The 23,485-nt window shown below is 41.9% G+C and overlaps 1 protein-coding gene across 4 annotated transcripts in view; it reads left to right on the forward strand.

Annotated features, from left to right (window-relative positions):
• The window catches only part of TENM1 (teneurin transmembrane protein 1), a 1,047,296-nt gene that overhangs the window by 745,802 nt on the left and 278,009 nt on the right, over nucleotides 1-23,485 (forward strand). For all 4 annotated transcript variants that reach the window (XM_082262885.1, XM_082262886.1, XM_082262887.1 and 1 more), the window contains one exon: nucleotides 827-1,094. In XM_082262885.1, coding sequence (XP_082119011.1) covers nucleotides 827-1,094 — 268 coding nt within the window. The remainder of the gene's footprint in view (nucleotides 1-826; nucleotides 1,095-23,485) is intronic.

Raw genomic sequence — 23,485 nt, forward strand, 5'->3', positions numbered from 1 at the left:
TAATATAACACTAAGTGCTCCTGTGCTTGTTTTATAGAAAAAATATGCAGATCTCTACCTATATCAGAGCGGCTCCCAGCGATCACATGACCGATCGGCTCTCTCTCCTCTCTTCCCTCCTCCCCGGCTGATGTCAGCGGCAGTGCTCTGCCCCGCCCAGTGGAGCTGTCAGCCAGGCAGAGAAGAGAACTAAGGGATCAGCTGATCGCTGGGAGCCGCTCTGACATAGGTACAGATGGCATATTTTTTCTATAAGACACGCACAGGAGCACTTAGTGTTATATTATAGAGTGGATTCGATTATTTTATAGTAGTGGCTTAACAACAACTTTAAGGAGAGAAAAAAAAAGGGTTCCATGTAAACGCATGATAGCACCCTAAAGGTTTAAGGTTTAAAGATTTTATTTGGAAGGGAAAATCACACTTTAACATCATTGATATGCCTAATGATTCTTTACAGAAGAAAGACCCTAAATGGTAACAAGATACAGAGAATCTAGAAATATAGGCCTATTTCTTCTGTATTCAGACAGAGTGGCACCCTGTGTGCTCGGTATTATTTACTCAGTGTGGATACACAAGCTACTGAAAGGAAGACATGACCACTGTAGAGCAAATCCCACCACTGGGCCCCTGATAACCAAATGGCATGCCTTTAGGTAATCACACAGGGCAAATGCCAGACAAAGACCTTTGTGCTGGAAATACTGTTTCCAAGGACTTGTCAGGAAATGTGTAATTCATTCATCAATGTAAAGATAGCAGTTAAAAGTTAATAGCTTTAAATGTACTCTTTATGACTATTTTTGTTTATATTGCTTTACAGGTGGTGCAAGAAGAAATTCCCATTCCTTCTAGTTTTCTTAAACTTAGCTATCTGAGCAGTCGAACCCTTGGTTATAAGAGTCTCATACATGTTATCCTCACCCATGCAACTATTCCTATTGGTCTAAGCAAAGTGCATCTGACTGTGGCGGTGGAAGGACGGCTTGTACAGAAATGGTTTCCTGCTGCTATCAACCTGTTTCATACCTTTGCCTGGAACAAGACGGATATTTATGGGCAGAAAGTATCAGGTTTAGCTGAAGCTCTAGGTAAATATTCTTGAACTTCTTATGCTATTTTATTGCATTATTATATTCATAGAATGTTTCATTTTTTAAATATATTGAACTCCTGAGACGGGAATGAAATTCTTGTTTTGAAGGCTCGTTCCCATGCAGCACATGTTTGACGGCCCATTCATTTCAATGGGCTGCCAAACACACATTCAGGGCAGGCATGCCTTCTTAGATGTGTTTGGGGTGTCATTCCCAATTAATGGTCCTCACATGTGTCTAACAGGGACAGCTTGATCCTGTGCCTTGCAGGATACGTGCAGGGAAACTTGTGTTTCCAGCACTGCAATTGGTGTGAATGGGTCCTAACGATGGATTTCAAAAGTTAGACATCTTGAATTGGATTTGAAATAAAGGTTTTGGCTTTAGTTACTCTATAAATAGCCTGCTAAATTTGCTGATTTACAGAACTGCAATTTAAATACTGTTAAATGAGTCATAGAAGTGACTCATCTTATTCCCTCTGTCTTCTCTCTCTCTTACTCACTCCTCTGTAACTTATAGAAGAACTGTAGGCAAAACGTTTCTTTCATTTTGGATAGAGTAAGGGAGGGTTATAACCCTGTAAGGTTTATTTTTGCCCTCTTTGTCCAAATAGGGAGATTTACCTTCACTTCCTGTATCATAACCAAACAGGAAGTGCAAGGAAATCCGTGCACCTCTGGTCCCAGGTCACCAGAACTAGTGTTCCCATTGGAAGATTTCCCTTCTATTACTTTTTTGGAGACAATCCAAAATTTGGGATATTCTTTAACTTTCAATTTCAATGGTAATGGTAAACATGGCAAATAGAGATGGCGATTCTCTCTAACAGGGACATGGGAAGCATTAAAAGGTGTCCTAATCACTCTCCCCTCTATCCAAAACTAAAAAAAAAAAGTTTAGCCTTTAGTTATACTTTAAGCGCTAATATTCTACCGATCTATGATAGTATCCAGAAAATAGACCACAAGCAACTTGAGGATTATTAAAGGAGTTGTAAAGTCAGAAGGTTTTTTTTATCTTAATTCATTCTATGTATTGAGATAAAAAGCCTTCTGTGTGAAGCAGCCTCCCGAGCACCCCCTAATACTTACCTGAGCCCCATCTGTGTCCAGCGATGTCCAGGACTCTCCCTCCCTATTGACTTAGACACAGCTGTGGCGCCATTGGCTCCCATGGCTGTCAATCAAATTCAGATAGCCAATAAGTAGGTGGGGCCAAACTGCAGCTCCGTGTCTGAATGGACGCATGGAGCTGCAACTCTGCTCAGGTGCCCCCATAGCAAGCTGCTTGCTGTGGGTGCACTCAACAGGAGGGAGGGGCCATAAGCAGCAAAAAGGCTCACGAGAAGAGGAGAATCTGGGCTGCTCTGTGCAAAACCAATTGCACAGAGGAGGTAAGTATAATATGTTTGTTTTTTTGTTTTTTTTAAATAGACTTTATAATCACTTTGAGGTGAATGTATTTTTTAAGAGTAAGCAAATGCAAGGCATACAGTAGAACACATAAACAAAACAACAGAATATGTTATAATAACTGATAGGCAGGTTAGCCTCACCTACGGCCATTAATTTATGCTGTCTAAGGCTAAACCCCATTATCATACTATAACTATATGTTACATCCACACAGTATTTGTAAGAATAGCCTCAACTCTGAAAGCATAAATGGCATAAAGACACCTCAATATAATAATTGGTAATAGATACTCAAACAATGTAATTTAGTACACTCTGTGCATACAGCCCTTTAGTGTGGTGTATGCATTCCTAACAAAGGGGTACCCCTAGTGATGTCTAAAGTTCCTAATAACTAATTGGCAAAGTTATCTGATGTCGTTTGGGCCCTTTTGTAGGGTAGTGCATGTGAAGTTATCTCTTTAAAGCTATCCCAATAGAAGGTTAATGGGCGTTTGGGTAAGGATTGGTCTCTATTGCATCAACTGTTGGCAGTGAGGGATGAAGCTCTGTAGTTCCACTCACCGCTCTCGGTATACCACCACTCCCGGTATACCACCACTCCCGGAATACAGCCCTTTTGTAGGGTAGCGCATGTGAAGCTATCTCTTTAATGCTATCCCAATAGAAGGTTAATGGGCTTTTAGGTAAGGATCGGCCTCTATTGAAGCAACTGTGGGCAGTGAGGGATGAAGCCTTGTATTTCCACTCACCACTCCCAGTATACAACAAACCAGACACAGTACACTTGGCGATCAGTGGTCCCAGAAGTCTCAGTCCTTATGATCAGGTCCTCTCTGATGTGGTAGCACATGGCAAAAGGTCTCCCAAGCTTGGGTTTCTAGACACAGCAGATTTCTCTGTGGCTCACTCTCTCATTCTGGTCCTCACAGACCTGTAAGCCTGGTGTCCCCCTATGTCTGCGCTCTCTTGATCTCCACACTGTTCTCCCCAAGCTTGTAATTTTCAAGGGAAAGCATTCTGTAAACAGGTGATTCTGGGCCTGTAGTTCTGGTAGTTCTGCAGTTATCCTTAGCAGTTGCTCCACACCTGTACCTGAAGGGGGGGGGGCAGGAGCATGGGAGGAGATTTTCACACAGATCCACTCTAAACCTCTATACAGTAACAGGAGGGGAAAGAAGTAGGCTGGGACACAGCCCAGCACTTTGATATGGTGTACCAGGGAGGGGAGGGGAGCAAGTGGAGTATTCACAAAAGCCCTCAGCCCGCTATACAGCAAGCAGCAGAGTGGCCGGGGGGCCAGCAAGGACTTCAAAAGCCAGTGGGCACCTGACCACACATTTTTCTTTTTCATTCAACCAGCAGGTTAAACAAAAAAAAATGTGTACAATCCCCCATCCACACATTCTATGTGGATGGGGGAATCATTCCTGTTGTGCTATTGTTCTCTCACAGTGGGGAGCCTTTCCCATCATCAGTGCACAATGATCAGTGTTGCCGACTATACCCGGTGGCACTAATTGTTTGGAAAAACCTGATAGGGTGATTGTACAGAAGTCAACTGATAGATTGACTTCTGTACAACCAGGGTGCCTATACATGAATCGAAATTCGGATGGTCCCTGCTGAACCAGGCCGAATTGTGATCCATGCATGGCCGGCTTAAGTTACATTCATAAAGAAATAACCTGGAGGCAAACAGCTTTGTGAAATAATTGCTTGTATTTAAAGATTAAATTAACATATCTTAAAACAATATGTAAGATATTTGTTTAAATTCTGTTTTATTTTCAAATAAACCGATGCAGAAAGTTGCATGCTCTGGGGTTATCATTCGGATCCTTAGAATATGTATGTCATTTTTTAAATTTGAAAAGTACGAACTTCTTTCTTGCATGATTATTCCCTAAAAATGACTCACTAGTTGAACCAGGATTAGGATGAAAGCCCTGGAGCCTGCACATTGTACAGCAAGTCTGCAGTGCCAACTCCTACAGTTCTATGCTCATAACTAAAGGCATAAAAACTGATAAAAGATGCATAAACTGAATTCTTATATATTTCCCGCCGGATGAGTAACAAAACCAGCTGACCAAAGTGCAAAGTTCCACCTCATCATTTCCGAAGCCAAGCAGGGAGGTCTTAGTATTTATGCTGCATTCTTCAAAGTGTATAATAGATTACAAATCCAGCTGTGAGAGTGTGAATCTGGCAGAATCATGAATTTAGGAATTCAGGAACAGACATTTGGCCATTGGAGTTCATAAAAATTATAAGGAGCATCTGTCACAATCTTTAAATTGAATGCAATGCCTTTTTAACCATTTTTTTGGATAGATGTGTCAAAGGATATGTGCATATACTGGCACATGTTGATGTGCCATGCATGCAGACATATGCACAGGCTACAGCATAAATAAACTATTTATGAGTAGATGTTGCTTACTATAGATTGTATTCTCTAATGCAAAGCATCCATGCTTTGGGTTTTATATAACTGCTGCTAACATTTTTAAATGTGCATAACACGTAGGCACAACAAATATTATATGAAAATGTAAAAAATTGCAAAAAAACTTAAAAGAACCATATCCTGGAAAGGATAGGGGGAAGGGGGGAAGGGGGAAGGGGGCTTACTGTCCTGCACATGTACAGAAGTTCACAAGTAAGCCACTGTATGAGATTCTAAATGCTTGGAATGGAGAGGTGAAGCTGGTCTAAAAGTTAATTCCCTGCACTGTTGCTTTCTCCTGACACTTTATATAGAGAACACTGGACCCTAGCAGTATTCTATGTTGGGACCTCTCCTGCTGCCTCGCCTTTATTCAGACAAACTTTATTTTAACCACTTTACCACTAGAGCATTTTGCTGTCTTACGTCTGAGCCACTTTTTGCGATTCGGCGCTGTGCGACTTTAACTGACAATTGCGCGGTCGTGCGACGCCATACCCAAACGGAATTTACGTCCTTTTTTTCCCACAAACAGAGCTTTCTTTTGGTGGTATTTGATCACCTGTGCGATTTTCACTTTTTGCGCTATAAACAAAAAAAGAGCGTAAATTTTGAAAAAACAACAATATTTTTCACATTTTTTTATATGAAATTCCCCCCAAAAAAATGTAAAAATCAAAATTTTTTTAAATTTTTGGCCAATTTGTTTTCTGCTACATATGTTTGGTAAAAAAATTCACAATAGCGTATTTTGATTGGTTTGCGCAAAAGTTATTGCGTTTACTAACAAAGGGAAAGATTTCTGTCATTTTTGGTGTTTTTTTTTTAACGCGTAATGGCGGCGATCTGCGATTTTTTTTGCGGGACTGCAACATTGCGGCGGACAGATCAGACCCTTGACTGACATTTTTGACACTTTTGCTCCTCCCCTGGCCCGACTCCCGCTGTGACTGAATACAGCGGGAGCGAGCCTCCAGCGGCACGCGAGCGCCGCCCACAAGGGGGAGTGTATGACGATGTAGGTCTACGTCGTCAGACGATAACGAGCCACTTTGCCGCAGTAGTACTACGGTACTCAGTGGCAAAGTGGTTAAGATTAGAGATGAGCTCAAGGTATACAATGAATTCCTAAAATGGTATTCCTAAAGTTCACAAATTATGAACTTTTGGCCAAACGGTTTGCAGCTTCATCACCAGAAATAAGGAACAACTTACAATGTAGTGCATAGCAATTTCCCTGGTCAGCTAAGTCACAAGAGACAATTATTTGAAGGAATGTATAACCTAACCCCCTTTCTATAAAAGGATGGGCTCATAGCAAGCCTAAGTTTCAGAATGTGCCTAAACTCTTAGGAAGAGCTGATAAACCAATGTAGGGAGAGTTACTTTTTAAAAATTATTATTAATTTTATAGTCACAAAAAAGTGCAACGCTCTCCTTCAATAAAGGGCATTCAAATTATAGTGCATAAATAAATATCTGAAAACAGTGTCAAAATCATCTATATATTAGGGATGGGCTCTGTGTTCGAGTTGAACATAAGTTCGACTCGAACATCAGCTGTTCATGTGTTCTTTGGCCAATCATGGCTCTGGGGCTAAGTCCACCCCCACACTATATAAGGCTGCTGCTTACACGGCAGACATGTATAGTGTGTTACAATAGAGATTAGCAGGTAGTTAGTGGATAGTGTGTTGAGTCAGTTTAGTGCAGTCAGTGTAGTGTACAGGTATACTCCATTTTTAAAATGTATGGATATGTTGTCCTGGGTCCCCTCTTGGTGCTCCCCAAGTTTTGTGTCCCTGTCACTAATAGTTCGGGAGCAGTGCCATGCCAAGCTGACCAATATTTCCCATAGACACCAATGTTAAAGACAGGGAGCATTGCGATGTCAAGCTGACCAAGATTTCCCATAGATGCCATTGAGCACTGAAAGCAGAAAATTGGTCTGGGTAGGAAGGGGGTGAAAGTTCCCTGTATTTAAGTTGTTAAGGGAAACCCTATGACAGAATTTAAAAAAAAACAGTGTGGTACTCCCCCCCCAAAAAAATCTATACCAGGCCCTTTGGGTCTGGTATATATTTTAAAGGAAACTCCACACCAAAATAAAAAAAAATAGCGTGGGTTCCCCCCCCCCCCCCAAAAAAAATCCATACCTGGTCCTTTGGGTCTGGTACACATTTTAAGGGGAACACCACGCCAATATTTAACAAAAAAAAACAGCACGCCCCCCCCCCCAAAATCCATACAAGACTCTTACCTGAGCATGCAGCTTGGCCCCCCTCCTGAGCCATACTAGGCCACTTGCCCTGCACATGGGGAGGGTGCTTTGGGGTGCAAGGGGAAAAGGGCCTCTTCCTGGCAACCCTGGGCTGTGGTTGTCAGGGTCTGCGGGGGGGGACCCCCGGATCCTGCCCCCCCATGTGAATGGGTATCGGGTACATCGTACCCCTACCCATTCACCAAAAAAGTGTACAAAAGTAAAAACCACAGAACACAGTTTTTGACAAGTCTTTTATTAAAAAGAAAAAAAATTGTGTTCCTCGATGTATATTCATCATCAATCACAATGCCCGCCGGACCCGAAAAATAGAAAAAAAATAAAAAAACGATTTGCCTCTTTAGAGGTTACCCACCCTCTGCCCGATCCTCAGCTTTGACAGTTCCTTTATAGGACAGGGGCGGGGCCAACTAGGTACGTCACCCTGTGACACCGCCCCCTTCTGACAGCTACATTTTGCTATATATCCCCATGATGTACAGTTACACCCTTAAGTGTAACATAATGCTTTATGCTTGTGATTGTTCATTTGCTTTGGTAAATCAGCCTTTATAAAAACTCAATAAAAACAGTTCACTTCCTGTGTTGCTGATATTTCAACAGTTAGAGTGGTTGCAAACTTCAGACATGAAATATGAACAAAGCATAGCCTTCTATAGTGTGTGCTTGTCTCAATCCAGAGCACTAAGTGTCATTTATGTCTCCTGCTTTGTTACGCTGCTATCTGTCACTTCTGACAAGATTTCCTGACACCAATAGAAAAAGATGTCGCGGGGGGGGGGGGGGGGGCGACACCATCAGATTGACAGCCTCCGCTCTGTTCCTGTGTGCTGTTTCCCTCCAATCAGATCTCACTGAGCTCTGCAGAGTGTAATTTCAGCTCTCTGCCCCCTGTTTTCTAACAAGCGTAATACATGTTGGACTTTGAATGCTTGTAGAGAAGAGAAGACTGCAGATAAACAGGTACAACGTATGTGGGAGGATTTGTTTAATCTCTGTGTATCACCTGAGGCCAGTCATTTCAATGGGTAGATGTAAGGGTTTTCAACTATTTTAGGATGGGAGGCACAGTGATTGCAAATTAAGTGCTTGCTCGCTCCAGGGGCTAATTACCAATCACTGTATCTAATACAATGTTAAACATATGGAAGGGCAAGACTGGAACATTTGAAAGACATATCAAAAATGGCTTTAAGTTGCAAAATGCAATAATAATTAAAAATAGTTGTTGACTGAAAACACATTACATTGCAGAAAGATAACCAAGCAAAAACAGGCCCTAAATGAAAAAATAAAAATAAAAAAAATCACACTATTTGTGTTTAAAAAAATCCACATAAAATGAAAGAAATGATAATGCTGCAAAACTTTTAGCAGTCATGTGAGGAAATCTGACCATGTTTGGAAGGCATGCTTCTATTTCTATAAGGCCTTGCGCTTAACATGACCCCCAGCCCTCTACCCGTTTCTTTTATTTACAATTCTGTTCCTTTAGCATCTTCCTCCTGACATGAAGGCTGTTACACAGCTATTTATAAGAGACAGCTTACCAGGAATATTCTTCATTATACTTACACTTTGTCATATGTAAAATCTGGACCTGGCAGATTTATTGCCCACCTTAATTACAAATCCCTTTAATCATTTATCCTATTTTAAGTTTCTATAATGAGCAACTTCTGAAGGTAGAATATGTTCAGGTAAAGCATAGATATCTTCTAATATATTCATGAAGAATTCTGTTTAAGAATAATTTTAGCTTTAATTATATTACCTGTCAACATGATGCGCAATTCAGAAAGGAATGGCTTCTTGATCTGTATATTTTTATTAAGCATGTTATGTCTACAGATTTATCAGACTCATTAACTTGCATGGCTTACTGAAAACTCAGATGAAGCCTGCGCCAATTTGGAAATAGGGATGCTTTGCTGCCATCCTAGTAAGAAAACTAGCTGTTTTGTTGTCTCTGGTTTCAGAATTTTCCATATCACTGGGGTTAATTTACTAAAGAGATAGGCACCATTTTCTGTGAATAGGCTAAAACTGTGTGACTTAGTTTGGTTTAATTATCCAATTAGATTCTAGAAAATCTTCCTTTTTTTTTTTTTATTCCTCTTGTAAATGATTGAGTCATCATCTTTACTTAGTTTGTGACCATTAACTTTCCTAAAACAAACAGCCTTTACGCTACACATATTGCTCCCAAATATATGATAATTATTTGGCATAATTAAAAAGAACGCACACTAATGGGTCTATTTAAAAAATATACATAAATCATCTATATATAGCTGCGCTAGGTAGAAAAAATAGATGCACTATTGAGTTTTTAATATTTGGTATAAAAATAGATGCACTATTGAGTGTTTAATATTTGGTATAAAAAATAGATGCACTATTGAGTGTTTAATATTTAGTATAAAAATAGATGCACTATTGAGTGTTTAATATTTGGTATAAAAAATAGATGCACTATTGAGTGTTTAATATTTAGTATAAAAATAGATGCACTATTGAGTGTTTAATATTTGGTATAAAAATAGATGCACTATTGAGTGTTTAATATTTGGTATATAAATAGATGCACTATTGAGTGTTTAATATTTGGTATAAAAATAGATGCACAATTGAGTTTTTAATATTTGGTATAAAAATAGATGCACTATTGAGTGTTCAATATTTAGTATAAAAATAGATGCACTATTGAGTGTTTAATATTTGGTATATAAATAGATGCACTATTGAGTGTTTAATATTTGGTATAAAAAATAGATGCACTATTGAGTGTTTAATATTTGGTATATAAATAGATGCACTATTGAGTATTGAGTGTTTAATATTTGATATATAATCACAGTTTTTTACCTAGCGTAGCTATATAAGTATATGATTCATATTTTAAAGCACTGAAGTGTAAGATAGCTGCAGCTTGAAACAAGTACTTTTATTTACTTAATGTCTTTTTTATTTTTATTTTTAAATTTAACTTGAGCTAAATACATATTTTCTTTGAGTGGCACAGGTTTTTTAACCACTTTCCTACTGGACACTTTCACCCTCTTTCTGCCCAGGCCAATTTTCAGCTTTCAGCACTGTCACACTTTGAATGACAATTGCGCGGTCATGCAACACTGTACCCATACGAAATCTTCATAAATCTTTTTCACACAAATAGAGCTTTCTTCTGGTGGTATTTAATCACCACTTGTTTTTTTTTATTATTTTCTAAACAAATTACAAATACCAAAAAAAAAACGGTTTCTAATTAGAGTTGAGCGAACACCTGGATGAACTTGAAAAAAAGTCTGGGTTCGTGACCCGGACTCAACCCAAACTTTACCCCGATCCCGAACCCCATTGAAGTCAATGGAGACCTGAACTTTTGAGCACTAAAATGGCTCTAAAGCAAACAAGGGCTAGAGGGCTGCAAATGGCAGCAAAATCAGCTTAAGAGCATGGCAAGTGCTCTGCAAAAAAATGTGGATAGAAAAATAACTTAAAATAACATAAAAAACAGCAAAATAAAAAATAATCATCTTGAATGATGTAGGAGGAGGACAAGGCCCATATGGAGTAGGAGGTTGAGGTGGCGGAGGATATGGTGGTAGATATGGCGGTGTAGGTGGAAGCGGCGGCGGTGGTGGAGGAGGAGGACGAGGCCCATATGGAGTAGGAGGTTGAGGTGGCGGTGGATGTGGTGGTGTAGGTGGAAGCGGCGGTGGAGGAGGACGAGGTAGCCAACACTGGTTTTTGTTTTTAATTTTATTTCTTTTTAAATTAGGGTACACCCCAAAAGAGTGAGAAAGATCAAAAATACAACAATGGCTGGGTAAGGCCGGTATACATGTCTATTCTGCACAAGGTACGGACAAGTCCTGTGGGATCCATGCCTGGTTCATTTTAATGAACGTGAGCTTGTCCACATTGGCTCTGGACAGGCGGCTGTGCTTGTCTGTGATAACCCCCCCAGCAGTGCTAAATACATGTTCAGATAATACACTGGCTGCAGAGCAGGCCAGCACCTCCAAGGCGTAAAGGGCAAGCACAGGCCATGTGCCCAATTTGGGCCATGTACCCAGAAGTTGAAGGGGGCAGACCCGTCATTCAGTACGTGTATAGTACGTAAGGAACTGTATATGGTATATGGTAAGGAACGGTAATGGCAGGGGGGGGGGGCTTTCCTCCCCCTTCTGGGTTGAGTCTGGCCTTAGAAAAGGTATGTGTCCCTGGTTGTATGCAATGGGTGTATCTCACTGTACCATATGCAGACTAGGTTTCAATTTATTTTTTTTCCCCTAAATCGGTTTTTATTGCAAAGCGGAATACAACAACAGTATGCAATGGGTGTATCGCACTGTAACGTATGAATGAAAATCTGAAAAATAATTGTCCCCTTAATTGGTGCTTGTTGAATAGCAGATTTAAAATGCAGTGTCTAAACACTGTAAGTCAAAGTAAAATATGAAGGAAAAAAGTTTTTTTCTTTTTTAAATGCAGATTAAGCAGACACATATGCACTCAGCTTGCATGAAATGTCCGCTACACACCGCACGCCTAACAGGTTGGATACTGTTGTTGTTCTATTCCGCTATTGAATAAAAAAAAAAACATTTGAATGAAAAATATTTTTTTTTCACTAACTACTGAAAAATAATTACTTTCCCCTTACATTGGTGCTTTTTGAAGAGCAGGTTAGAAAAGCAGTGTCTGTCTAAACACTGTAACTAAGCTTTTTTCTTTTTTAAATGCAGATTAAGCAGACACATATGCACTGAGCTTGCATTAAATGTGCAGCACCGCACGTCGCCCACCTAACAGACTGATAAAAGTTTTTTTTTTCTCCTTTCTCCTCCTCACTGGGCTCAGGTCAGGGCATAAAGATCGTGCACTGCACCTCCACACTATACAATCAATGTAGATCGCTGTCTGATTAAAGAAGATTCTTCCTATTCTTTCCCTCAAAGCAATCTCCAGCCTGACCCTACAATAATCTCCTATCTCTCCCTCCGGGCTAAAAGATTGTGCACTGCACCCCCACACAATTAAATCAATGTAGATCGCTGTCTGATTAAAGAAGATTCTTCCTATTCTTTCCCTCAAAACAATCTCCAGCCTGACCCTACAATAATCTCCCTATCTCTCCGTCAGCAGCATCAGGAACCTCTCCCTAGTATAGTTTGAGCAGAGTGACGCGCGGCGCTATGTGACTCCAGCTTATATAGACTCTGGGTCACATTCTGCACTGGCCAATCACAGCCATGCCATTAGTAGGCATGGCTGTGAGGGCTTCTAAGGGCACACTAGATAAACGCTTGCTGATTGGCTGCCTTGCACCTGTTGAAACCGCGCCATTAAAACCATGCCAAAACATCAAATAACATTACCGAACAACGGACAGTACCCGAACATACAGTGAAATGTTTGGGTCCGTGTCCGGGTACCGAATACCCAAAAGTCCGGCACGATCCCGAACCATACAGTCCGGGTTTGCTCAACCCTATTTCTAATATAAAGGTTTGCAAACAGATAATTTGTCTCCTTTACTGATGTGTGCTGATGAGGCTGCACTTACGAGGTGGCATTGGTGAGGTGGCACTGGTGGGCACTGATGATGCTCCACTGATAGGCAGCACTGATGGGCACTAATAGGTGGCACTAAAAGGCACTGATCAGCACTGATAGGCAGCACTGATGAGGAGGCACTGATAGGTGGCACTGATGGGCACTGATTGGCAGCACTAATAGGAACTGATTGGCAACATTGATTGGCACTGACTGGCATTGTTGGGGCTGCACTGATAGTCAGGACACTGATGATCATTGCTCTGATTATCAGTGTAGATGTCCTCTTTCACACTTGCCGGTTACTGGCTCTCCTCTTCTCATGCTGTGAGGAGAGGAATGCTGAGAACCTGCAAGTGTGTTTACATTGTGATCAGCTGTGATTAGACACAGCTGATCACATGGTAATGGGCTGCTGTGATTGGGCATTTTCTCTGATCTGTAAACAGCTGTGTCTGAAGGACACAGCGATCACAAGCGTGCCAGATGTGTGCCATATCGGGCTTTGTTCTGGGAGTACATCAATAGATGCCCTCCCAGAACTGGATGACCATGCTGTTGCCTACATTAGGCAATAGCGCAGTTGGCAAATGGTTAAGATTTGATTCCATTTCAAAAAATGCATGGCTATTTACCTAGCTAAACTGCAATTCTATGTGAATTGAACAACTGTTTTGAAAATGGGGCAAAATCACACATTCTTGGGATATTTTCTCATCTGATTGGTTGTTCTTAGGCTATTGTTTTAGGGTCTTTTTTCTCTTCTATAGTAAAATAATAGTTCAAAGAAGATATCTGCACTCCCTTATGGTAAAAATCAGAGCTTAAAATTGAAGAACTTGTATTTAGTTTTTTAGTTGTATTACAGGTATCTGATGGAGGCAGTTATCTCAAAATGTATAGCTGCGCTTTTCTGCACCCTGCCACACATGTATGGTTTGACTAGGGCAGATAGAATACATTTTTTTATCATACATGTAGAGTATTGTGGTAAAAAATGCAGCTCAGCAGCAGGGCCGGACTGGAAATAAAATTCAGCCCTGGAAATAATTTTATACCAGCCCCATAGCATTATTATACCAGCCCAACAGCATAACATCATTATTTTCTTGTTCATAAAAAGGAAAACCATGCATTTTAGAGCACATTTTAAGAGTGTATTATTTATAGATAAGACAGATATGAAAGCACATAGGGCTTTATACGTATATATATATAAGAGCAAATTCCGGTTAAAACTGGTAAAAGTATGGACATGGTACTGGAGGTGGTCATAGGCTGTGTGAACGTGGTACAGCAGGAGGCTGCAAACATTGTACAGGAGATGCAGCGACTGCGGGCATGGTACAGGAGATGCAAAGGCTGTAAGCATGGTACAGGAGATGCAGGGGCTGCGGGCATGGTACAAGAGGACATGTCAGAGGCTGTGGACATGGTACAGGAGATATCATAGGCCGTGCGGACATGGTACAGGAGATGCAGAGGCTTCGGGCATGATACAGGAGATGTCAGAGGCTGCGACATGGTACAGGAGATGTCAGAGGCTGCGGTCATTGTACAGGAGATGCAGAGGCTGAGGGCATGGTACAGGAGATGTCAAAGGCTGTGTGGACGTGGTACAGGAGATGCAGGGGCTGGGGGCATGGTACAGGAGATGCAGAGTCTGTGGACATGGTACAGGAGATTTCAGAGGCTGCAGGCATTGTACAGGAGATGCAGAGTCTGTGGACATGGTACAGGAGATTTCAGAGACTGCAGGCATTGTACAGGAGATGCAGAGGCTGCGAGCATGGTACATAGGGTTGCCACCTCATCCCTTTAGACCAGCACACACATTAATTACACAGGTTCTGTGGCTGATTAAGATGGTAGTTAAACTCACTTAGTGCCTTATCTTCATTAGCCTCAGAACCTGTGTCCTAGTTTAAAGGGATGAAGGGGCAACCCTAATGGTACAGGAAATGCAGAGGCTGCGGGCATGGAACAGGAGAGGCAGAGGCTGTGGAGGGGTCTTACTTACCGATCTGTGAGGCACCTTACATTTAAAAAAGGCACCTCCCAGCGCCATCACATCACTGCACATGCGCCGTCTGCCTGAGAATGGCCGAGCATGTACGGGATTTCCCGAGTGGCGGCGGCGCATGCGCAGTTGATCGGGCCGGTCACTGCCCTTTAAGCAGCCCCAGGGCAGGGGGACTTGCCGGCCTACCGGGAAATTTCTCAGTATCCCGGTAGACCAGTCTGGCCCTGCTCAATGGACATGATGTGAACATGTCCTTATACCTTCACCAACCAAACTTGATATTGACAATTCTTTGCTCTGTTTCAAATTTCTCCCTAATTGTCGACTTTTTATCTTTCTTTGACAATAACTTGACCGGGTAAGCTTTACGTCTCCCCTTTCTTCCTTCCCCACCCCCCCCCCCTCTTAATTTTTTCTTCTTTCTCTCTCTTTTCTTTTCTTCTTTACTCTCTTTCTCTTAACCCCCCATTATTTTTATTAATTTTTTTTAACTATACTCCACTTAGATTTCTATATTACAAATGATTTATCTTTCTTGCTCATTTGGCATTTAATTATTGTAATCTCCTCTATGTGATTAAATGATATAATACTTTGAATGTCATTGTTTTCTTCTTATATTATATGGGCACTATATTACCAAAAGTATTGGTAGGCCTGCCTTTACACACACGCATGAACTTTAATGGCATCCCAGTCTTAGTCCGTGGGTTCAATATTGAGTTGGCCTACCCTTTGCAGCTTTAACAGTTTCAACTCTTCTGGGAAGGCTGTCCACAAGGTTTAGGAGTGTGTTTATGGGAATTTTTGGCCATTCAAGGGAATTTGTGAGGTCAGGCACTTATGTTGGAGAGAAGGCCTTGCTTGCAGTCTGCTCTCTAATTCATCCCAAAGGTGTTCTATCAGGTCAGAACTCTGTGCATGCAGTCAAATTCCTCCACCCCAACTCATTTCTTTATGGACCTTGCTTTATGCAGTGGCATGCAGGGGAAGCAGCCTTAGGGTGGCCGACACCAACAGACTTAACAAACTGATTCGCAAGTCCAGTGATGTTGTTGGATTAGAGCTAAAATCTTTAACAACAGTATTGGAGAGGAGGATGTTGTTCAAGGTACGTTCAATCATCGACAACTCCTCCCACCCACTCCACAATATGCTGGTCAGTCTGCGGAGTACCATCAGTTACAGATTGTTACAACCACGATTCACCACAGAGCGACACATGAAATAATTTTTGCCTGTGGCCATCAAGTTATATAATTCTTCTCAGTGAGGCCTTATATGAAGATTTAGGCCCCTTTCACACTTGTGTGACTTGTCCTGCGACTAGGGACTGCAAAGACGCATGACAAGTTGTACTCCATGATTTCCAATGAGTACCGTTCATGTCTGTGCGATTTCAAGTCACAACTATATCAAAGTAGTCTCTGCACTATTTTGGTCCGACTTTGATGTGTTTTGAGGTCCTTTACACAGGCATTGCTTCAGGTCCAGTCCAATTTGGTGCGACTTTTAGGTCACACAAGTGTGAAAGGGGCCTAATTCTGGTCTATGATCAGGATTTTAATGTTGTTTTTGTAGTATATTGGTATTTATGGTAATTCTTTTTTGGGATAATGTTGGAGTATTATTTACATTTTTGTAGTTTGATTTTCTGTTTTCATTCTGTGTTATTTAATCTATGTTGTATTTTAATAGGATGGATGTTTTACAAGATCAGAACTGCAAAACTTTCTAAAAAAAAAGGGCCAGTTTACTTTGAATTTAGGGGGGCTGCACTGTGGCTAGTAGAAGTAGAAAATGTCCTGGCATCTAGTGGGAGTACACAGTATCCCATCTTTGGTGTCAGTTGAAGGAATTCTGCTCCATCTTTGGTATCAGTGGAAGGAATAGTGGCTTTTTGATAGTGTCTGTGGGAGGAATAATGCCCCACTGTTGGTGTCAGCAACAGGAATTATGCCCCATTGTTGGTGTCAGTTGATGGAACAGTACCCCAAGTGCTAGATAAAAGCAAGCAAAGGGTTTGGACTGGGGATAGACCGATATGTTTTTTTCAGGGCCGATACCGATATTTTGGTCACAACGTATCGGTATCGGCCGTTATGGGCCGATATTTTGTACATTTAAAGTTTTGGAAAATAAAGAAAATTTTCGACACAAATCTGGTACTGAACATGTTCATTTTTGTTTAATGCTTAATGGCTGGCTTGCTGGCACCCTGTGGTGGGTGGCTGGCTGTCTGGCACCCTGTGGTGGGTGGGTGGGTGGCTGGCTGTCTGGCACCCTGTGGTGGGTGGGTGGCTGGCTGTCTGGCACTCTGTGGTGGGTGGCTGGCTGGCTGTCTGGCACCCTGTGGTGGGTGGCTGGCTGCCTGGGACCCTGTGGTGGGTGGCTGGCTGGCACCCTGTGGTGGATGGCTGGCTGTCTGGCACCCTTTGGTGGATGGCTGACTGTCTGGCACCCTGGGGTGGGTGGCTGGCTTGAACACTGTGGTAGGTGGGTGGGTGGCTGGCACAGGGGCTGTGGGTGGCTGGTTGGTACAGGGCCTGTGGGTGGCTGGCTGGTACAGTGCCTGTGGCTGGCTGGTACAGGGCCTGTGGGTGGCTGGCTGTCTGGCACCCTGTCTGTGGGTGGCTGGCTGTCTGGCACCCTGTGGTGGGTTGCTGGCTGGCTGGTACCCTGTTGTGGGTGGCTGGCTGGCTGGCACCCTGTGGAGGGTGGTTGGCTGGCACAGGGGCTGTGGGTGGCTGGCTGGTACAGGGCCTGTAAGTGGCTGGGTGGCTGGTACAGTGCCTGTGGCTGGCTGGTACAGGGCCTATGGGTAGCTGGATGGCTGGCTGGTACAGGGCCTGTGGGTGGATGGCTGGCTCGCTGGTACAGTGCCTGTGGCTGGCTGGTACAGGGCCTGAAGATGTGGGTGGCTGGCTGGCACTGAGCTTCTGTGGGTGGGTTTATGGCTGTGATACACTCCCGCAAGACTAGTCCTGACTCCAGACGAGGCTGTCCAAGGTGAGAGAGGTGGCCTAAGAAGGCAGAATGACGTCACAAAAATATCGGCAATATCGGTCAGTTCCAGGGCCGATACAAATATAGCGGGGAAAGTGCATATCAGCCTTGCCGATAATCGGACTATCCCTAGTTTGGACACCATTGTACTAGAGTATAGTTTAATTTGTTTTACTTATACTTATTAATGTTATTGGTAATTTTATTCTGCCATTGTGCTTTGTTCTGTTCATTATCATGATCTTGTGTTGTCTTTGTTGAATGTACTGTAGCCTTATTGCAATAATTTCCTTTTGGGATTATTAAAGTATTCTGAATCTGAAACTGAAGTTTGCATGTAAAAAATGTCAATCAAAATATTGTACTTTAAACTTGAGAAGCAAGTATAAAACCAAGTATAACTTTAGAAAGATTGCTATGTAGAAATGTGAAAATACTTTTTGATGGAACCTTAAAGGAGTTTTCTGGTCATAGAATACGCTTTCATTTTATAACATCAGCATTGCTATAACAATACAAACAATAGTTATTTTTTATAAATTCAATATGCTGTACATGTCACAAAATTCAAGTAAATGTGTGGGGGGGGGCTTCACAAAGTAGGTTTACAAGATTCAAGGACATTCAGAAAAATAGGAGTAGGCTAGAAATAATTGAAATACAATGTGGAAAAGAATATATGATTTTATATTTTGACCATAGAAACACTTTAAAAATTGTGCATATCTGCTTAGATATCGCTGAGGACATGCTGTACTAGCAATAAAGTATGCTGTGTCCAAATGGGTGATGTAACTATCCATTGCATGTAGCAGAGGATATTTTAGGAAATTACTGCACATTGTTCACACAGAAAAGGGAACGGTAAACAGAATGAGTTCTTCACCTCAATTGTTGCAAGCAAATTGCACAGGCAGAACTGCATTGGAAACAGTTCAGTGAAGCCTGTAGATCATGTAGCCACTTATACGGTTTTCTTTGGTTTTATACACGCTGACTGACTCTCTATTGGGCATCTCACCAAGGTCCTTGCAGGACTCAGTGTGAGTCATAACTGCCTTTAAACAAAGCTCTGTCAGGTGCTCCACTAAAGAATAAACCAGCTCTACATGGCATGTGTTGTGTTGTCTCTCCACAGGACTCTTCTGTGTATATTGTGAGTATGTTATGCATAGCTCCCAACTGTCCCTGACATCGAGAGACTGTCCCAACTGTCCCTGATTTAGAACAAAGTCCCTCTGTCCTTCTTTCCTCCTCATTTGTATACATATATTATATATATATATATATATATATATATATATATATATATATATACGTATATATATATATATATATAATGTATACAGTTGGTTTGGGCTGCTCATTCACAAGAATTACGTGTATATATATATATATATATATATATATATATATATATATATATACATATATACGTGTATATATATATATATGTATATGTATATATATATATATATATATATATATATATATATATATATGTATGTATATATATGTATATATATGTATATATATATATATATATATATATATATATACACATGTATATATGTATTATATATATATATATATATATATATATAGTACAGTAAAACTGCAGGAAAGGGTACTGGGGGGCAATGTAATGTGATTTTTCTTTATTTTGAATGGTATCAGTGTGTTTGGTGTGTTTTACATTTGAATTTGCCGCCGGTTCCACCCCCCTGCGAACGTCACGTCGCTGGAGACGGAAGCCGGGGCTCGCAGACGATCGGGAGGAAGCTCCGCCGCCGCATACCGCCCGCATACTTCGCTGGATCCCGGAGAAAAGGTAAGTAAAACCTCTACCAGGATCCAGCGATCTTCCTAGCGCTACCCCGAGTGTGGCTCGGGGTTACCGCTTTTGGCTCTAAAGTCTAACCCACGAGTCACGCTCGGGAATGGCGCTAAGAAGGTTAAAAAAGTGTTTCCCAGTGCCAAACCTTTCATCCAATTTCTAAATTGCTGTATTTGTCAAGCCTAATAGCAAATATAAATGAACAATGGTGGTTAAAAAAAAAGCACTTGTGAGTTTAACTAATCATTTTTGTATAATTCTCCTTTAAGGGGGCGTGGTAGGGTGTGTGTCCTTTCTCTACATACTTTTTTCTAATAGGTATCCCTTGTTCCCATCTCAAGTTGGGAGGTATGTGTTATGTACTACACTCTCCTACACTTGTACACTATACTCCACATCGCCCCTCTGTATACACTGTACTGTACTTTATATACTGCACACTACCATGCTGTATATCTAATTCCAGAGCAGACCTTTTCTGGCACTTTTTGTTTACATGTAAGAATCAGCATTTTCCGCTTGAAAATTACTTAGAACCCCCAAACATTATATATTTTTTTAAAGCAGAGGCCCTAGAGAATAAGTTAGTTGGTTTTGCAATTTTTTATCTCACACAGTATTTGTGCAGCGCTTCCTTAAACACAATTTTGTTTTTAAAAAATATATTTTTTTAATCTTAATGCAAAAAAACACAACACACAGCCCGATTTTATTGTAAAATGTAAAATATGATTTTACGCCGACTAAATAGATACCAAACACGCCACACTTTAAAATTGCGCACCCTTGTTCAACGGCGACAAATTACGTAAATTATACTATCCATAGGCTATGTTTTAAATGCCTTTATAGGTTACCACTTTAGGTTTACAGAAGACTTTTAGTGTTAAAATGATTGCTAATGATCTGATGTTCCCTGTGATTCCTCACATGTGTGCGGCAATAGCTGTTTGCGTGTGTGCGTGCGTGCATGCGTTTGCCTTTGAGCATGACCATAGGGGGATTGGGGCACTTTAAAAATGTTTTGAACTATTTATGTTTTACATTTTTACACTGTTGTTTTTTTTTTTTTTTCTTTTTTATTCACTTTTATTGCTGTCATAAGGAATGTAAACAGCAATAGGCATGTGATGGGTACTCTTTTTGGAGTACACTTTATGGAGAAATCTGGGGTCTATAAGACCCCATATCCCTCCTTTGCCCTTAAAAGCATTCAATTACACCAAGATCAGTGTTTTCAAACCCTCTTGATTTTAAAAATGGCGCTGTTGACATCCAGGTAAACCGAAAGTGATGTCAGGTCCACGCTTCTGGGCTACCAAAGATGGATACCATAGCAGCCGATCAAAGCTGATCTGGGCTTTGTTCAGCTCTCTGATTAGCCCTTGTAAGTGCCGGCTGGTTGCTCGGGTCTCCCTGTGGGACGGGAGAGCCCAAGAAAGCCACGGAAGGTGGTGGTGGGGGGGGGGGGGGACTTTCCTTCCTGCTAATTGTTCTTAGGTAATAGAGGACCCCTCCCCCTACTAAGAGCAGTTTTCTGGACTGTAATTCTGATATCACTGGAAGATTGAAGATTATGCTTGGTTCTTCTCATGGAGAAACCCCTTCTCCCCTTGGATGCAATAATGCACAGGGATTTGTACCTGGACCTCTTCACATGGAGGATATGGGGCTAGCCTTTAACGTTGCCTTAGGCATTGAATCTGTGTATGGTGCTCACCCTCAGTACAGCAGTACAATGTGGCAGAGTTTGCTGCAAATTGCTTTACATGTCCAAAGAAGTGGTGATCTGAATTCTGGCAGTTTTGTCACTGAAGACCCTCTCCAAAGAGGAGAGGGTATTCCTTCCTGAAGATGCGAAGGTGGGGAAATCCACCTGGTGGGTTCTCCCCTGAAAAGGAGCCAGTACCATTGTGTGGTGAGTCTGGGCTTTACCCCTTCCACTGTGGGTCCACCCCAACCCCTTTAACACCAGGGTATCCCTGTACACTGGACCAAAACTTTGGGGTGGCCAGGTTACCTCAGGCCAACAAACATCAGTGTGTTTCAGGGGGGCTCCCACATATTTGTCGTGGCCATGGCCTAATGTGCATCATTTAAGTTTATCACAGCCATGAGCATAGCGTGTGCCATTTTCCACATGATAAGTAGATATTGGTGCAGTCCCTGCAACACATTCAGGCATGCATTGGATCATTCTACATCCCTAATCCCGCTCTCTATAAAAGCCTTTCCCTGAGTCCTGACAGCAACTTGAGCAAGCAGTCCTACAGGTAGACACATTGCAACTCAAACTTTCCTCCTGCCCTGGATTTGGCCCAGGTTTCCACATCAGCCTTAACAAAGATATCCGGCAGTCTTCAGTCATGAAACACAGGATGGATTCATGCCTTCTGATCTGCAGCAACATCCTCTGCAATGGTTACATTTGTGAGTACCCCTCAGCGGAACTCAACGCCCTTATGGCAGGGTTCCAAAACACTACACCTGTGTCTTTGGCGGTCAGTCAGCCTATATTCAATGTTTAACTTATCTATCAGAGCAGTATTGCTTCCTGATGAAGGTGAGGAGGGGAAGGAAGATATACAAGTGGAAGGTGACTCATTGGAGTCTGAGAACTCCTCCCAGGAGGATGATCAGTCACCCTAAACCTGTCCTAAGCTGAATGAAACTATTGAGGTTCACTTTTGTTTGAAGCTAGATCTCTCCCCACTGGCTGAACCAAAGGTCACCTCACCAGTATGGAATTTATTCCCAAGTCCAAGAAACATACTTGATCCTTTCCAGTACAACTACTAGTACAGGTCGTCTGAATGTGTCCAGGCAAATCGTATACACCAGGAGGATTGCACAGCAGTACCCAGTGAAGGAAGCCTACCACATAAAGTGGAAAATGCCTGTGGCAGATCTAGCTATTTCCTGCCTAAACATATTCCTTATGGTTCCCAGTTTTTAAAAATCCAGTGAACAAAACAAAACGTTTGAGGTTCTTCTGAAAGCCTATTTTGCTCTGTAGAGTTTACCCATGCAACAGTTGTTGTTGTCAATTACTGTTTGCCAAACTCCGGCAGTCAGGGCCAAAGGTATCCTGGATCAATCCTAAGTGTTCCAAAAACTGGAGTTCCTCCCAGTAGCTACTGCAAAGATGGTTAGGAAGACTCACTGCATCTAAACTCTCACCTGGAACTCATGTCAGTACAGATGTACAGGATTCTCTGGCTGCGAAATTGGTCTGTGGAGACAGTTTGTAAGAAGTATTTAGAAAGGATTTGGTTTCATGGGAAATGACCCATTGAAGAGCCAATAGACTCATTTATTAAGAAAGTCACAGGCAGAAAGAGTGGGAATTAAGCTTGCCACTTCTGGGTTTTGGAAGAGCTCCTTTTGTCCCTCCCAGCTCCTGACTTCAAAAGCCAAATCATCCACTAAGTTTTGTTGCATGTCCTACATGGCTAAGCCAGCCAAGTCTGGTACCATGAGCTCCATACAATAAAGGGCTGGCGCCACTCTCTTGCAAGTGGGGTGATGTCTATTGGCCATTGAGGCTGACTGGATAAGTGGTGCCCCAGAAGTACAGGCTAGAGCTCTGCTCTCTACTGCCTCCCCGCTTTATGCCTTCAAACCTGTCCACCTCTCTGACAAGATTATGGGTCCTTCAGACTGCCGGGCAGTAACTTAACTCTTTAGGTGTGATTGTTCTCCTCTGAGGAAAAGTTTCAGAGCTTTTTTTACACCTGTTTACAGTTCTGAAGCCCAATGGTAGTGTTTGCGCCCTTCTAAACTTGCAGGTCCTCAACACGGGT

This window comes from Pelophylax lessonae (assembly GCF_965119305.1).
Source record: "Pelophylax lessonae genome assembly, chromosome: 7".
Lineage (NCBI taxonomy): Eukaryota > Metazoa > Chordata > Amphibia > Anura > Ranidae > Pelophylax > Pelophylax lessonae.